At 29.7% G+C, this 19,519-nt stretch overlaps 1 protein-coding gene across 1 annotated transcript; it reads right to left on the minus strand.

The window, feature by feature from the left end:
* Nucleotides 1–5,476: 5,476 nt before the first annotated feature.
* On the minus strand, nucleotides 5,477–15,783 carry LOC148237328 (aminopeptidase N-like). Its single transcript, XM_088181148.1, has 15 exons — nucleotides 15,614–15,783; nucleotides 12,218–12,713; nucleotides 11,722–11,871; nucleotides 11,348–11,659; nucleotides 11,104–11,287; nucleotides 10,883–11,039; nucleotides 10,744–10,825; nucleotides 9,600–9,967; nucleotides 9,371–9,516; nucleotides 7,980–8,114; nucleotides 7,731–7,914; nucleotides 6,220–6,394; nucleotides 6,006–6,152; nucleotides 5,847–5,925; nucleotides 5,477–5,783 (listed from the first exon to the last, which is right to left on the minus strand). The coding sequence occupies exons 2-15, from the start codon at nucleotides 12,703–12,705 to the stop codon at nucleotides 5,544–5,546; spliced, it is 2,847 nt and encodes a 948-aa protein (XP_088037274.1). The 5' UTR covers nucleotides 12,706–12,713; nucleotides 15,614–15,783; the 3' UTR covers nucleotides 5,477–5,543.
* Nucleotides 15,784–19,519: the final 3,736 nt, after the last annotated feature.

Here is a 19,519-nt window from a genome sequence, read left to right on the forward strand (position 1 = left end):
CTCTAATTTTTTTTTCATTTTTTGAATATTTTTATTTTCCAAAGTTTATGTTCTTTTTTATTATCATTTTTTTTCTAGTGTGATTTTTATTTATTAAACGTTTTTAACCTCATTACTTTTTTCTCTCCAATTTTTTTATTCTTTAACAGTTTTCTCGTTTTTTTTAGTTTTTAAAGTTTTTTATTGTTTATATTGTTCTTCTTTTTCAATATCTTTACTATAGTAAGCTTATCCAAGAATAGTTAAAAGAAAGATTGTCCTTCTTGATATCATTTTTGTTTCCTGAAAAAATCTATTTAACAATATTGTGCAATTGTTTATATATCACAAAAATTAGCAAAATATTAAAAAAACGTCTTATATTACGTTAATTTTTATTTTGGACGTTTTTTATTTATTTACTATTTTTTATCAATTTTTTCCTATTAATATTTTTTTTCTTAGGTTCTTTTTTCTTTAATTTTTTTTAACAATTATTAAAAGATTAAGTCTTTCTTGATATTATTCTTGCTTCTTGAAAATACACGTTTAAAAATTGTACACCTAATCTTATTAAAAAAATTACGTCATTTTATAATAAGCTACTAAGCTTATAATAGCTATGCAAATTTTCGAGAATCAATAACGTTAATCACCGTTATCACAACTACTTCGTACCTTTACGTCTAAAAAACAATACTGTAACAAATCGTATTGTTACATGTCATTATAAAGTAAACCACAATGGTTGAAAGCATAAAGCACCACCCGGGAGCAAAATTTTTGATTTATAGGCGGGGTCAAAAGTATGGCAGTTGCAGAAATTAATAAAATACTTGACGCTAACAACGAGCAGATCATCAGAGAGACTTATGTTATACTTTGTATACTTCAACAAGGACATTTTCAAAGACTCTCATACTACATAAGCACTGACAAAGTTCTTCAGTGCTGATTCTGACCGCTTACTATAACCCGTTTGAATAAATCTGGACTCATGGGACACTACCACTTGATACTGACACATGAATTTTATTTGCTTTTAAAGGTCGCCTTTGACAATTCAACGTAGCTCCGTTTGGTGCAAGTTTTATAAATAACAGAAATTAATTCCTAACTAAAATTTTAAAAAAACGTTATTTATTACTACAGAGTTCTGACTTATACATATGTACCGACCGTTTGTTTAATTAATGTCAACGATTTTTATGCAAGTGCTATTAAGCTGTGTAAAACAGTCAATTATTTTTAAGAGACTCTTCATGCAAGTTTTTACAATTAATTGACGCAACGATTATGTGTAGTTGTGACACAATTTTACAGAAAATATGTCAAAGCTAAATATTAAAAAAACATTTCATTTCTTTTGTACAGTAATATTATATAACAACGAATTCAAATTCTCGTGAAAAAATGTAAAATTGTGATCTGATTGACAGCTGGGTTTAACGCTGTCGTTTTGATAAGCTAAGATTGCTATCAATTACTGTAGTCTCTACAGTGATGATTTTAGTGTTCGCAATACTAATTCTGTTGAATTTTTGACTTGATTGTTATGACGCAATTTGTTTTTTTGTTGTAAATTAATACTAAGAAAATAAGTTGGTTTTACTTCACGATAAATAATAAATTTATTTGATTGCAAATAAAGACATTCGTCATGTTTATTCTTAATGTTACAATGACGCATTTTATTATCATATTTCTTCTTATCACTGTCGATGATCTGACACGCGAATGAGATAAACATGTTGTAGATTATAAACTGTCTAAATTTAATCGAAGAAAAACCCATTGATGTATTTATCATATTTTTAAACATATCTTTCCTACATCAGACGTTTCACACGAATATACTAGATGTTATATTTTAATATTATATTTACACTAGCACTTCGGTACCTCACTATCGTGAGGTAACGAAGCTAGCAAGTGTGCGAATAACGGACGCTCAACTTTTTGGGTTTTAAATATTATTTTTGCTTTGTTCTGATTTTATAAAATAAATTTTAAAATTAAATGGTTCAAATTAGACATTATTATTTAGAATTTTCAATGATAGTCAAAATGGTTCAATATATAAAAAACTACTTAACCTTTTCAATTAATTTGAAAATAGGTTTACAACTAGACTAAATATTTTCAGAAAAAAACATTTTTTATTATTTAACGTTAGATTTAAAGCTTAGATATTTAATGATAAATCTAAATATTGTATATCATTTATGAATAGGTTTAAAACTTAGCTAGATATTAATAAATTTGTACAGTGAAATCTCAATATAATGAAGCTCACAGAATCAATAAATAAATTTCGGTGTACTGAAAATTATTTTTAATTACCGTATTACTACAGCATCAAAATACCCTTTTATAAGGTTGACATGTCGTTTCTTATCCATTTTTATTGATGCTATATGAAACAAAGTGAAATTTTTGAAAAAAATGTTTCACAAAAAAAAGTTTGAGGGTCAGCGAAACACCTGTAATGTCGCTTTTGAACACATCCGGCAGACACCAAGTAAAGGACGAACTGAATTCGGAGAAATATTGTGTCAAGTTGTAACGTCATTCTTAAATTCGGATCAAAGTATTTCGTTATACTGAGATCAGTCTTCGTTACAATGAAAATATTTTGTATGAAAGTTATTCGGGAACAAATTGTTGTTGTGATTGTTATACTGGGAATTTCGTTATTTCGCTATTGGTTACAAAGAGAATTAAATTAAAATACGTTTGCAACTCAACTAAATATTAATAAAGTAAAAAATATCGAAATGTTTTCAACATATAATATAATATTAAAACGTAACAATTTGTATAATTTAAAAGTAGGTTTAAAGTTTAAATAAATATTAATAATAAATAGAATCGGTTACACAAGTTACTTTATAATTAAGAAAAGTTGTTTATATGTTTTATGTGTAAATATAAAAGTCAGTTTTTAATTACATTTACTAATTAGAAAGAAACAATCAATTGAACATATGAAGCACCTAATCTGCTGCTTTAGACCAAAAGTGGATAGTAAGCACAATATGCGCTTTAAAAATAATAATAATTTTGAGACCTTTGTCTATTTTTGTTAAAAAATATTTTGATATATATATTTTTTAAAGTAAATGTTTTTTCTGCGCAGCATTATATATTTGAATAATTAATAAGTGCAAGAAGTTTTCCCTGTGTTTAAAATGAATAATAAACTAAACATATTTAAAATCTATAATAAATCAAAAATATTTAAAATTCATACTAAGATAAAAATTATTTTTAAGGTTGAAAAAAATATTTTGAATAAATCTTGAAATTTTATTTTGAAACCAAATTTTCGGTAAAATTTAGGTACATATTTTTTCTATATAGAGAAGCTAATATAAATCCACATTATTTATATTATATTTTAAATCCCATAAACTAAACATTGAAAAATTTTTTTTTTCAGAATTTGATTATTTCTATACATATTTTGTTAATTGTTTTACAATTCAAATCGATAAAATCAATTTCGTAGTTCGTTCTCAAGCGCGCCCAAAATTGGGATTTCCCATTAAAATTTGCTTACACGTGACAACTGTTCTGTCATCTGGCAAGCGCTCGTTGCGCTTAGTTTTGTGCAATTAAATTAACAGTGAAATATGTTATAAACACAGCATATTTCTTACAAAATGTCAATTGAAGATGATTCTAAGTGATGTAGCATTGGAATTATAGACAATATAATTAAGACTATAAATTATGAGTGTGCCAGTAAGTGTTTGGCTATATGAATAATATATCACGGATATTCTAACAAAATTACTATTGACTTTCTAGGATCAAATATTAAAAGACAAACAGCAGTGATTTGGCAATTAAAGGAATACATGCCAAAGCTAATTAAACTTATTACAATGCTAATAATAATGAAAAATCTCGTATTAGTGTAAACAAAAGCTACATTTACCTACTATATTGTATCGTTTACAGTTCATTTTTAAAAGAAGTGTTAGATATAATAAAATTTACGTATGGCAAACAATTAATATATGACATACTGCGACAATTTTGAAAAAGATGAAGAGATGCAAATCTACGTGCTTAATCCTCTACAGTAACTTCCGTCAATTTTGTTCTTCAGTTGTCGTTTAAATTTAATTTATGGATTATATTAGTAGTAATAATGTTTTCAATGTTTACTCTTGTTAAAAGTCTAATTGTTTTTAATTATTTTTCGGAAGCAATGATGGAACAATTTATATTGCTACAACGTAGAATTGGTATGTATAAACTAAGAGTGATTCTTCTCATGTTGAAGTCACTGTCAGCAAGTATTATCTTATTATAAAGAACATACTACATAAATTTGATGTAACTGAATAGCTTGAATTTGGCTATCGATTATTCCAGAGATGCAATCACATATTTATAATCATTGTAAAAAGTCGTTTTTTAGATAATATATAATAGAAACTAAACATTTATAAGCTGTCTGTTGGCTTGATATATGTATATATATATAGCGCTCCCACTGCGACAGCGCAGATTTGATCGACATTCACTTTCAATCCTCATACATACTAAGAATATATTACATGTTCGCGTTTAAAACATAACTGGTTTATTTGCAATTCATAAAATCTAACGTATATGTGCATTAAATCAGAAGCAATGATAATGTTTATGTAATATAAAAGGAAAAACTCACTTTTCGGCGTCGGAGCCCGGCGACGGGAATTCAGAATTTGAAGATTTCATTACGAATATGGTTTTATGATTGTTTATCTAATTTAATCAATGTATTCTTCTTATCCTAAACACATTATGTATATATTTAATTTTAATAGTTATAACACACCTAGCTAATTTGCAATCCGATTATTTATAAATGATAAAACTCACTTTTCGGCCTCGGAGCCCGTCGCCAGGAATTCAAAATTTGAAGATTTCATTATGAAGACTGCTTTATGATTGTTTATCTAGTTTAATAAATGTATTCTTCTAATCCCTAACACATTATGTACATATTTAAGTCAACAGAATTATAACACACCTAGTTAATTTGCAATCCGATTATTTATATTCAGACAAATGACGAATTAATGAAAATTATTGTCGCGTAGAAAATTTTTATTTTTAAATAATAATTATTTAAAACTGTTGACACGGTACTGTCGGCCATTTTGTTTTATATTTGAATGCTTATTTTTCATTGGCCGAAACAACAGAACGCATTACCGGCAGCACGAAAATCAATCGGAACAAATTCAATTTTTGTTTTTATTATTATTTAATATAATAATTAAATATATTTCCTTTGTTTACGTGTATATATTAAACACCGTTCATATAAAGCTATACGATTTAAATGCAAATATGCATATTATTGCGTAGTTCAGTAATTCACTTAAGCCAAGGCTTTTACTTAAATCAATAACTAAATAATTTAATCCATACAATTTTAATCTAAAGATTATACGTGATAGATAAGTGTGAAATGTTAATAAACAATGATTGATCTTTAAATATATTTATTAATTATTACACTTAAATTCATACATATTCAAATTATTTATTATTTTATTTTACTAAAATTTAATTAAAAATAACCCAATATTAAAGATAGGTAGGCATAAAAGTAAATATGTGCCCTGATTAAAATTTGCAGTGTTTTCTTTTTCAATATTTTCAATTAGCCACTGGTCGATTTCCAAACGGGAGGTATTTAACCATTTTTGGTGTAAGTGAATTGTGTCCATTGCATTTAATACAGCTCTCTCTTCTCCAAACGATAATTCACTTCTGTACTTCACAATCAACATTGTAAACTAAAAAACATTTTTTTTATGTAAAATTAAATAAATTAAATAAATTTTATTTTTCGCATTTACCAGGCTTATTTGTGTAGGGGTGTGTATATTGTTGCCTAACGCTTCGATTGTCTTAGAAAGTCCGGTTGATACGGTAGCCCTTAAAATAAAATAAAAAATATATAATATGAATTATAGTTAAATTAAATCATATTTTACATATATATAAAATAACTTTACTTCGTCTGCAATACTGTAAAGTTTTCATATAAAAATTTCAATGTTTTTTCCAGACCCAGAGAACCAGAATTAATCACAGAATTTACAAGTAGTAGACGATTGTGGTTTCTAATCTTGTCTTCGCTGTCTATACTCATTAATAGATTCCTTAAATGATAATTAATTAAAAAATAATTTAAATAATTTTAAAATATGCATGTGAGTATTATTTTACTTTTCAATGAGTACTTCTTTATTAGCACATCCCAAGGCCTTCAAAGCAATGGCTTTATCTGAGGATCTATCGTATTTGTTATACAATTCATATATTGTATCGTAATGTTGTGTTTCTCCGATGCTCACAATAGAGCATAATATGTTAGCTCTCAAATCCGGATGGATTTTGTTATCTGCAATGAAATATTAGATAAACAAACAACAATAGAACTTAATCACAAAAAGCAATAATTGATATAGATCTTATAAACACAGTGATCTATTAAGAAATTACCATTGAAAACTTACAATAATAAAAAATATTTACAATTATTATAAAATTTATTGTTTTTTTTGAACTAATAAAAATAATATCAAAACCAAAATATTATTAAAAACTCTCTGCCAAATTTGATTATTTTTATAAATAAATAAACTAAAGCTATAACTCATATTCTAAAAAAATATTTAAAATTGTATAGAATTATAAAAAAATAAAGAATTAAATGATCTAAATAAATCTATTCAAGCAATAAGAGGTAAAGATACAATGCTGAAAAAAATGTAACTATAAAAAATAATATTTAAGAGTCAAAGCAAAGTGCGGAAGTATGAATGTGTTATATGAAGTATCTACGAGCAGGCTTAAATTAAATTGTTGAGTGATAGTTGTACTCCAATCTGCGGCGATTCATGCAGTCTAATCACCTCATCAATGTCTACTAACCGTTTCAAAAATTATTTCTCTATGACGCTCGTTTGGGAGCATCACAGTTTACAACTCGGTTTTTCTGCTTATCCTCCTGTAGATTAGACTCACATTTGTTACATTTCATGGATAATAGAACTGTAGCGACTTAACTGCTAATTACTATTTTAGAACGCATTGTCTATAAATATGTTAACTATCAACTGTGATTTGATGTTTTTAAAATATTATTTTAATAAGAATTTTACAATTAAATTTATCACGCAAATATTAACTCATGTACAGTGTTACAGCTAGTCTTACAATAGTTAATATATTTTTTTTATGGTTTTAAAATATTATTATAAACAAGATTTTATTATTTTTTTAGTTGAACTCAATGTTTTATAAATTTGATTCGGTTCAAGATTATTTCGAGCACGAGTTTTGCACAGGAAGGATTTTTCCGGACCTTAATTATTCCGGATAAAAAATATTTTTAATATTTAATTTAAAAAAATAAGTTAAATATTTAGATTGTTGAATCAACTTGAATGACTGAATGAACCAATATTTTTTACTTCGTGAAAAATCGCAAAAAATCGATTTCTCGAGCTCGTCTCATTAACTTTTTCCATTATAATTTTTTTTGTCTAAATTATGTCAAAATGATCTTAATTAAATAAAATAGTAGTGATTCATTGGATTTAATTCAAGTTGGTTGCTACATTAAACTTCGTAGTTAAAAATTCAGTAATCCAAATGTTTACCTTAATATTTGTCCTAAAAAATATTAAAAAAAAAGTCCGGAAAAATTCGAGCTTATTTGGATTCATACACACCCGCGACGTCAATTAAGAATTCATAGGCAACTTCGTTCTTTCTTTCCATACAGTCTTCATTTTTGCTTCCGCATGTTAATCCAACGATAAGGCTCCTTTTGAGTCTATCTGTATGAGAATCGTCATCTTTTGGATCGAATCCTACAGATTTGTACAAATTGCTAGTGATGTTGCGCACAAATTTCTAAAAATAGTAATAAAATATAAAGACAATTTTATAGATTATAACCAAAAAATAAAATAAATTACCTGATATCTTTCTAATTCTGGAGAATGCGTCATAATTCCACTGAGGTGGTTCAAACCGCGACTCGCTGAAATCCATGGAACGTAGTTCTCTTCGTTTTCAAGATATTGGAGTAAATCCATAGTAATGTTATAATGCTAAGAATAAAAAATTGGTTATGTAGTAAATTTATATATATAATACATAATATTATTGTTGTATTCTTCCAGATAAAAATTACAGGAATTTAGATTAGAAAATTCATATAAGAAATTAAAAAGTACTTTCCCATGTAAACTCGCCGATGCGACTCAAGGAAATCATATCATAACTTGCAGAAATTTTGAAGAGAAAAATAGATAATATTTCCTTATGTACAGGTATATACAATAATAAACATTTCTTGGAATTTTTATGATTTCATTATTTGCCAACAAGACTTTATATTAATACTTCTTAACATAATTAATTTTATAGTATTTTTAATTTATCTATATTGCATTATTTAGATAGGTAATGTGCCAACTCATACATATTAGAAAGGTCAAGAGACATGGCACACGCGCGTTTGAACTTCCGCAAGCGGTGCACGGGGACCTAACGATCTTTTCCAACGTGTACTTGCACAAATTAGACACACTCGACGCTTGAACTTACGCCTCGAATCACATAAAGGAAACGCATTTAAGAATAAATACCAACTACATCGATGCAACCAAAGATCTAATATTAAAGGGACTTTATATGACTTATGCGCTTCAGTAACAATTCAAGACCATCCTGCGACAAAATTAGTCGCGAAGAACTCGCTAAAAGAGTCTCATAAAAATTATAGTGCGTATATGAACTGATATGCATTCAAATATTTCTAAGCACTTGTATAAATACAGTAGCTTTTATTTAAACAAAATTATGGGCCAAGATACCTCTATCAAAAAGGGCAATATACTGAATTCGTACCCATTGTAGCATAGCATCTCCGAATTACGCATTACATAAAACTCCGACGTTTTGAATATAGCTGATCTAGAATTTTTTGTTACAATGTTATACAGTCTCATAAGAGAGTCTGGTTCCGCCCTAAATTATCAACATTAGTAAAATAATCAAGGATTGAAAAAATGTTGGACCTCTCTGATTTATGATTATCACTATTTAGACAAAACTACCACTTTGCTCCTGACTTGGTATTCCAAGTTCGAGAGAGTTCAACCAAGTTCGCATTAAGCAGAGCTACGTGATGACCTTTAAAAGTCCAAGAAAAGCAGCAGATTCATACTTCAGAATTAAATGGTTAATTGTTATGAACTAGATGAGTGAATAAAAATCGTTAGGTCTGTATTTTAGATAAAATATAAATTTGTGAGAAAAAGGTCTAAAAATTACTTTATTAAATATTTTTAGTTATTCATACCAATCTTCCTGTTTTTGAAAATTCAAACACATCGTCGATTAACTGTGCTCTATCAACTGGATGAAATATGTAACTAAACTCCTTTTTTTTCAGGGTCTTCGTCAAACTCTTCCAGTTTTCTTCGTCGTACAAAATTCTATAGTACCCTTTTAAATAAAACATATTTTTATAATATATATATATATATATATATATATATAAATAAATGTATATCATACTGAAAACATACCTGATTTTTGGGGATCTAATAAGTACCATTGGGTCTTTTCTTCCAAAGTTATAGTTCCATTCTTATTCGGTGGCATAAAGTAATATTTTGATATTTCACTGTCTGCCGTTGAGCTAGTAGAAGTCACTCGGATAGGAATCCACCATTTTTCATCAGTTTTTATTGAACGATCAAGATGATAACGACTCTGTATTAGTTTCACTTCGTCGCCAGTGCGACTGGCATATATTAACGGATAACCAGGTTGATCAATCCATGTTTCAAAAATTTCTTCTACCGTAACATTTTCAGGAAGGATGTCTTTTCTAATATCTGCGATCAGTTGTAGTTCTTGATATAGTTTGGAAGGATCCGTCACACCAGTGGCCCTTAAAACAAAATAAAAATACAATTTAGAATAATATATAATATTGCTGCACGACATATAAAGTCTGAATTGTGGTGTTTTCTGTGGGTCGGCCGGCAGGTAATAATTTCCTTGCCAGACAACCAGCTGTGAATATTTAGAAAAAATACGACCGTATGTCAAATATCGAATGCCAAATCTTAAATTTTAAAGCGTTTTTATTCCGTTCAATTATTTTAAAAGATGTCACTATGTGTTAAAAAAATATGTACAAAGTGAAGCGCGTTAATGCGTTAATTTTTTGTGGCCCGCCTCACTTTCCCAAGCATATAGAGCGCGTTAGCACGCTTAAGGCGCGGAATGGGTTAAACAAGAATAAGGCGATTTCGAGTGTGTATTGTGAGTATAATTCTAAACCGTAAGTTATCGAGTTTTACTTCAAAAAAATGATATTAAGGACGGAATAGCGTAGTTCGTAACTCTGAGGTTGCGGGTTCGAGCCCAGCACTCGAATTTTAATTAATAAAAAATTCGCTTTTATTAAAAAAGCTGCAGTGAGATTTATTAGTTATAAATTATATTACACATAATAATTTATAATTATAAATATGGATGTCACCGATTCCCAGACTTTCAGTCTGGTGGTTGATACTTACTTGCAGGTATTTATTATATCTGATTGACTTACTCAGTTGGTACAGATTTACCCCGTTTTAACGCATTGGGCTACATTGCCCCGTTTTAACGCGTACATACATAAATATGATACTCTGAAGTACTTAAAATATATTTACTTACAATTTTTTTACATATTTTGATAGAGCCTCTCTAAAATTTTCTTCTCCAAAGATATTTCTAATCAACCTTATCACAGATGCTCCTAAAAATTGAATCAATTAAAACTGTTTCTAATGAGATAATCTTATAACACATTTACCTTTTTGATATGCAATTGAATTGTAATTATACATCAATTCAGACGGAGAACCAACTGTAGAAGACATAGGGTTTGTAGTTGGAAACGAATCCATTGTCATTGAATTTTGAAGTACGTCTGGAACAAACTGATCCATGATCTTCCAGCTCTTATGCAGCTGAAACATAACGTAACATTAACAGTAACTATTTATTTTAATAAACTAACAGTCAGGTACTTACAGCGTCAGTTATATAATTTTCGAAGTAAGTTGCAAAACCTTCTTTCATCCACACATAGCCCCACCAGTCTGGTGTCACTTCATTTCCAAACCACATATGAGCATTTTCGTGAGAGATCACTTTAGCAGTCGCCTGCTTGGATGCTGCAGAAGACTCACGCTCGTTAAAAACGATCACCTCTTCTCTGAATTATGAAATATTTGGTTGACATACATCTAATGATTTAGCTTAGTAGAAAACTCACTTATAATCCACAATTCCCCAGTTCTCCATAGCACTGAACTTGAAATCTGGAACTGCTACTATATCCATCTTTGGAAGTCGATATTTAAAATCTAGATATTTAGTTAATTCAGAAATGCTATTTTCAGCCACTTTCAAAGCAAACGTCATATCTTCCAAGACAGCAGTTCTAGAGTATGCCTTAAATGTTGTTGATGCGGGGTTGTCTGTCAAGGATTTGATCGGGAAATCTGATACTAAAAATCCTAATATGTAAGTAGACATAAGTGGGGTTTGTTTAAATGTTACTTTTTTAAGCCCATCAGGTGTGTTTCTGAAATAAAATTAAAATAATTAATTTAAATTCACATAACAATATGATTAAAGTCACAGTACTCAATAGCAACATCTTTTGTATTAGATAATACGTTGTAGTTCATTGGCGCTTTGATAATAAAAGTAAAACTCGATTTAGTAGCAGGTTCGTCATAGCAGGGGAATGCTTTTCTAGCACTCACTGCTGCAAATTGAGTCGTAGCCAAGTATCTATAAGATCATATGTAAATAATTTGTTTTAGAATTATTAAAATATTTTTAGGGATTAAAAATCTGTTCTCTAAAAACTACATAAACGACTATGAATATTTTGGTTCAACCACAAACTGTAAGATTTATTTTTAGGTCTGTAGAAAGTAAACAAATCTGTCAAGACCGGTGTAAAGTAAGTGATATAATGCCAGGTTATATTAGTGAACAGTGTCAATGTATTTAGATTCTAGCACATTTATATTACCAAATAGCATATTAAATGATCAAGGTTATATTTGTTAGTATACCCGGTACCGAAAACTATTCTAAACATAAATAAATTATATAAATATTTTAAACTCACGTTTTTTTCCCAGTTTCATCAACGTAAAAGCTTCTGTAAATTCCATTTAATTCTTTGCTGTACATTCCATCGAATTTAATTAACAATTTATATTCATCTCTTGCTGGAATTATTGATTTCAGAAATATTTCCAAGAAATTAGTGTCATTTTGTGCAGTGCTATAAAAATCGACAACGATGTTTGATATTGTAGTACTAGTAACATTTATATCTATGATGTTTAAACCATCGTTGTGTAGAACTATTTTATTCGTTGGTTTTATAACATGTATATCAATCTCCACATTTCCTTCGAACGTCTCCTTGTTTGGGTCTAAAGTAAGGAAGACTTTATAAGAAGTCGGTACAGTACCCCCAGGAAGACGATATTTTAACGGGTCGCTTTTTTTGGTTTCGATTTCCAGATCTTTTATATCCGAAGAAGAAATAACAGTCGAAAATAATAATAATAAACACATAGACAATACGTCTATACCCGGTGCCTTCATGTTTGAAACTGAAACAAACATAAGAAAGAGTTTTAATAAAAATGAATACTATTTATGTCAAATAAAATTGTCATCGCTATCTTATAAAACCTCATGTAAATGTTTACTTACCATCAGATAATTTTGTAATTGTCTTTTCAATTAAGAAATATCTACTGTAGCAAGATAATGAACTATTAAATAAATAATATTTACGATATGAACTGTGTAACAATACTATATATTCAAAACACTATTGCAACAGATGTAAAAAAGAGAAGTTTAATGATTATTTGTTGTAATATAATATATTTGTGATTTTATAAAGTTTAAAAATATGTTTTAATGCAGTGCTTAGTATTTTTTACACAAAATAAATGATGTGCTCTAATAAAATATTCTATTGTAGTTACTAGTTCAGCAATTTTAATATAAAATAATAAACCCGACAAAGACCTCTGCATTTTTATCTACGATTTTTAAAATAATTTTACAGCTTCTTGAGTTTTTTTAATAAGCATTTTTTACCACTTTGTTTTTTCTCTAGTTTAAAATTTTTTAATTAGCAGCCATTTTGGAATAATATGGGATAATAGCGGATTTCGCTAGCAAATGAACTTAGAATCGACCCCCCTATACCGCAGAGATTGGGACTTCGTTATATGAATACTACGTTATAGGGGACTAGGCACCCATACAAAATTTGAGGTTAGGTTTTTTCAACTGTATTTTGTGAATTTAACGAAATCAGCAAATCAAACTATTTTCCATTTTTATGTATTAAATGACCTTTTATTTAGTTTGTAAATAAGAGCACGAGCCCTATATTCTTATTGCGAGACGCGCGCGAAGAGTGCAAAGGGAGTCAAACGCAACAGTTTTTGAGATCTTTTTAAATGCATAAGCCTAAAATGAATAAATAAAAAATATGAATAATCAAACTTTTTCTGCAGTATGTTTTATTTTAGGATATTATTAAAAACTTAATTATATAAGGAAAAAAGAATAATGGTAATTATGCATTTAATTACTGTCAGTGTCAGTGTAAATTCTAAAATAAAATTTAGCTATGCTTAGAAAGATTGCGTATTATTTTAAATGCACTAAAATTTTATATATATTTTATGATTCATTAATATTTTAATATTTGTAATAGATATGTATTACCTATTTAAATAGTTTTATTAAAAAAAATAGAATGGTTAAAACCCCCTGAAAAGTGTTTACATAATGCATTAAAAAACGTGTACATTGATCGCTTGATCGTATTTTTTTACATAGCTATACAAAAATAAATATTTTTTTACTGTATTGTGATGAATATCCCTGGAACATTATAGTGCGGCGGCGCTTCGCCCGTCACAGAATACGTCTAGCAAAGTCAAGGTAACAAAAACTACGTTATAGGAGGGACTGCCGCATAGGAAACTTTGCTTGGGGGAACGCTATAAGGGGGTTTACTTCGGTTTTTATTTTTATTAATACAAAATGTGAAGTGAAAAACTATGAAAGATATTTTAGAACTGACAAATTTCGACATGTTTAACGTTTATTGTAAAATCTTTAAATGATGTATTATATATCGAATCGTGTTTTCAATTAAGGTAATTTTCACTTCACGCGTTACTAGTTCCTACTTCTGCTTTCAATCCTTATCCTTGAAACATGTTATAAATCCCCAATCCCTATCTCAATGTCTGATTTAATTTTAATATCCAATCCCAATCGCATTTTCTTTCCTAGAACTATGAAAGTCAGTATTGCCATAGTTTCACTCTTTTTTAAAATGTAACGATTACTAAAAATATTATGTAAGACATATTGGTAAAGCGTGATAAAAGATAATGCTTCTTTTTCTTGAAACTGTTAATCAACATGTTAAATTTATCATGATATTTGATTATACTAAAACAGTATAATCAAATATCAAATATCACATCAATCACATAAGGAAAAACTTGAAAAATATTAAAAAATAGATTATAAATTAAAAATGTATTTACTTAGCCGATTTTTAAATCTACGGATAAACCGATTGTTAAAGTAAATATTGTAAATTATAGATAATTCATTTTAGCCGTTTTCAATTTGTACTGATACTGAAGTACTGTTTTAAAATATAAAATAAATTAAAAAAAAGATGTAGAACATCAGTAAGATACATAATATCTCGTTGTGAAGGAAAAGAAAATACTCATATTTACTCATACTTATTACTAATTAAAGCTAAATAGAATTCGCAAAAAAATCCATTTATAAAAACGTTTTTACATACATCTGGAACCTCTCCTACTGCCCGTTCAATGTGTCCTGAGGTGCTTTTTAAAGTGCACGAGTGTCTTTGAATGTTTTTTTCGTTTAATTAATAAGTTAAAAAAACGTTTAACAGTACACGTGAATACTATTTAATCGTTTTATTACAAATTTCGTTGCTATGCTTCGATTTACGCGGCTTTGATCAACGCGATAATTCCTGGAACGTATCTACCGCGTTATTCAAGAATTCAGAGTCAAAAACTTCATGGTAGTTAAATGTCTAATGTATTAAGTAATACTTTATTAAGTGATATTATGAAAATGGAATTACGTAGATTTTTATGTATTTTAAAAGCCGTTATACATACATATATATAATGTTTTAAACGAAATTTTTATTTTTATTAATATTATTAAACATTTTTTACCCGTTTATTTTTTTAGTTACGAAATTAGCTGAGATTTTACCAAGATCTATTTTTATGAATTGTGTTGTGTCATTTGATTAAAACTATGGTATTCATTGTATCTTTTAAAACCGTTATATATACATATATAGAGACAGCATCATTTGAAATAAATACTTTAGTTTTATCATCACATTGAGAACAAATTAATGGAGTGTAATTTATGATCGTAAATAAATATAATATGTGACAGTAAAATTACATACCTGTTTTTTTCAGAACAAATGTGCACTGACGGATTGCTAGCCGTTTATTGATTTTGATTAAAAAAAATGGTAGATAAGCTATCGTTATCTGCGATAATAAATACGTATTATAATTAACGTTTAAGCCATATTGACACTCAAACGTTGACGATGGCTAGATTTGAGCGAGTGTTGAGCAAAATTGTTTTTTCAGTCAAATCTCTCCAATCCCCCCCCACCTTGTCTTGTCATTTATGTCATTGACTAAACATTTATGAGAGTTGCAATACTGGTGACATTCATTTCACTTCTAGACAAAATTGTCCGCATAATAAGAACAAACGTTGTACGTAATGATGATGCGTTCGTTGTTAGATTGAATACAAATAAATCACGATTTACTTACTACATTTAGTGATGCAAAAAATCATATCTTTATATTTGTCTTCAGTAACATGCCTAGTTTTTTTCATTTAAAGATGGTAATGTTATTTTATTGAAAATCTTTGGCCTACCCTGTTTTGGCGATAAATCAATAGTTTTTAATTGCGACATGTTTGTATTAATTTATAATAATCGTCTGGGATGTACAGAAAATTGGTTTTTGGAATAGCCATTTCAACAAAATCGCGATCATTTGGCAAAAATAAATGTCCAGATAAGAATTTATCGGCAATAATATCTATATTGTTATCGTTAGGCTACATATTTTTCATCCACATTAAGGACGACTTTATATTTCTATTTTGGGTAGTGCACTTATTGTTATAAGCGATAACATATTTTGAGTTGTCACATTTTGTAGATGTTTTAAACAACAAGAAGCTACTTCTTGTGATCCTCTGGATGCAGTTGGTTCATCCCAAGTATACATATGAATTTAATCATTATGTAAATTGTGGAAACCTTGATTTAAAACAGGCATGTCTCGTTTATAGTATGAAACAGAAACTGTCAGTTTAGGGTATAGTAGTGCTTTTTGCAAATCAAATGTAAAAGCAAAATAGTTTCCTGGGGTTTTGAGACTAGCGCTTTATCTTTTTGTACGGCTTTTCTAGCTAGTTCAGCGTCTTTTAAATGAAGTTCGTGTTGTTTCCTCAGATTTGTTTTTGCTTCAATATTGCGTGCATTTTATTTTTTATATTCAACGAATCGCACTTTGGCACGTGTCTTTACGTGGATGATGAAAGTGCAAATTAAATTCTTTGTTAAAAATATTCCCATAATTTTTCTCCTTAACATTACTTTTGCTATTTTCCTTACTGGAAAATAACAAAAGTATTGAGGAAAACTCTCAATGCGTTCCTTCAAGCGTTTTACTTCTTCCTCATTTGCTTTCCTGAAGAAACCTTCCATTCTACCACAAAAATCTTCTCTAAAATTTTGTTGCATTGAGAGCACGGTCCACTCTTACTTTAGATATATTAAATGTGTCTAAAAAATCTTTTGAATACTATTTTTTTTCTTTGGTATCTAAATAATATTTAAAACTTAAAATCTAGTTGGAGTTTTATTATACTATATTTACAAATGTTGCGACAGTGATGTATACTACTTATTTCGTTGCGTGCACCTATGAGTCCAACCCTTATGGGCGGGCACCCAGTTGGTGACGGCCAGATGAGCGGGACCCACCCCCCGTAGTACTACATATTTATCAGTTTCATTAACATTTTTCTCGAGCGCACGTAGAGACGTGCTCTCGTTGGCTGTCCTGCATTGCTTTGCACTGCATACACTGCGTATCATCCTTGTTACATCACCACCCCCCCTGATCTTCGAGGGATGTATATGTTGCATCAGTCGCATACTTGGCCCTCGTTCCCCCTTTGGCCATGCTTGCGTTGCTCTGTTCGTCATTACTAATGCCTTGCGCACTATCTCGGACGGCCAACCCAAGAGTTCACTTCCCATCAAGCGTTTGGGTCTTAAACTCAAGAGTTTGGGTCTTAATCCTCACTCACCCACACTATTATCGGTGATCTTCAGCGTGTGGTCGACTGGCGCCGAAAATGTTGCGACAGACGATAAATGGCGAGATGTTTTCTCCGAGCGGTGGTGGAGGAACGTGTGAGTCCATGATCGTATGTTGTCCGCGGGCGGCGGGTGTCTGCTGGTCTCTTCGAGTGGCTGCTGTTGACTGCCTTCTCCTCATTGGAGTCCAGACTTAAATATCCAAGACTGCAAAGCTTGCTGACTAATCTTAATTATGCAGCGATTATCCAGCCAATCGCTGCAGTCGCTTCTAAGAACGGAGAAATAGGTATACACCTTTAGAAAGCGACGTTCGCTTGATGAGTATTGTCCAAGGTAGTATTACATTGCAATATGAATCTTGTGGATCCGGTGATTTATTATATCCAGGACCGTTTCGCAACAAAGAAATATTCTCTCAATGATGGAGAATATTTACAGTAAGAACAAAACTCATGTTATTTATGTGGCCGTAACGTCTAAATCCTTAACGTTATTGTCTTGTTTCCTTGTTGATGGATGATCATTTTGGTCACAGTAAATTAACGCTAGTTTTGAGACATAGACCCTTTCAAACGTGGTCATCCGTGTGTGATCACATCGCTAAAAAAATTTCATAAAATAATTTTTTGAAAACTTACCTTTTATAGAAACTTCGGAAGTTGAAACAAAATACGAAAAAAATCACTTCAGGTTACACCTGTCGATTATGCAAACCACTAATCATTGAGGGTGTAAATAAGCTAAATCACAAAAGATATCCATTTTTTAAAATAATTCTTAAAAACTTACTTTTACAGAAATTTCAGAAAACGAAACGAAAAATCCCCTCTTGTTAATAATATAATATGTACACTTGTTACTCCTGTTATGCGAATTACTGATGAAAATGAAAGCAAATAAAAGGACTAATTTAGGGTTTCAGTACCTGACAATTTTGCCAATGATCTTCTGAAGCCTGACATTTGGCCATCTGGAACAACTAAAAATCAGTAAAGATTTCGGCGAGGCATTGCATCTTCCTAAGCAGAAAAAGCCGACCACTTCTGTCGATGAGCTCCTCACAATCTAATATTAAAACGTTAGGGGTCTCATAAAAAAAACATTGAATGCTTATCCGCTGCCTGCGCAATCATGATGTCATCGCCTTCGAGACAGCTCAGTACATCTATCTAAGAAGCTGAGCTGATCGATCTTCGTTACACCATATTTTGAAGAGGGGGAGTGATGGCCATCGGAACTGACAAATTTTGATTCGTGCGCCCCCTGGACCACCTTCACACCGTTGGAGAGCACGCTTGGATCTGTGCGGAAACACAACCTCACTCATTATCTGCGTTTTATACTTTCCCTCATATCAACCGAGAAAATCACAGATGCCTTTTTCAAGATACCTGCAGAGCAAAAAAGTATTACTTAAAAAAACATTATTATATTTGATGATTTCAATCTGTCATCGTCAGGTTGTACTCGAGATGTTGCTGTGTGACACAATAATTAGATAAAATTTTGTGTGAAAATTTAATAATTTTGATGTTTTACCTATGATTCATTTTTTTAAGCCAGTTTTGAAATAGGATAATCTGAAAAATCTCAAAAAAGCGTGAAGGCGATCTGATTGAAAATACAGTAGTTTTCGTGTCATTCAAAATCGCTACATCCTGTTTTAATAACATATTGAAAATAATTGGAAATTTTTTTACAAAACATTTTTTACGAAGCTAATTTTTTTTAATAATCACTATTTTGATACAAGATAGTGGATAAACCTAGCTAACAAATTAAATCAATATATTTATAATATCTATTTTAAAGAAAAGTATCATGGTGATACTATTAAACATACAATTTTCGTCTCCTCAAAACTCAATAGGATAATCTGAATTGAAAATACAGTACTTTTCCAACAAAATCAAAAATATTTAGGTAACCTTTCCAACAAAAATATTTAGG

The sequence above is a fragment of the Plectrocnemia conspersa genome, unplaced genomic scaffold, assembly GCF_051122295.1.
Source record: "Plectrocnemia conspersa isolate PC_06_02 unplaced genomic scaffold, ASM5112229v1 ptg000002l, whole genome shotgun sequence".
Classification (NCBI taxonomy): Eukaryota; Metazoa; Arthropoda; class Insecta; order Trichoptera; family Polycentropodidae; genus Plectrocnemia; species Plectrocnemia conspersa.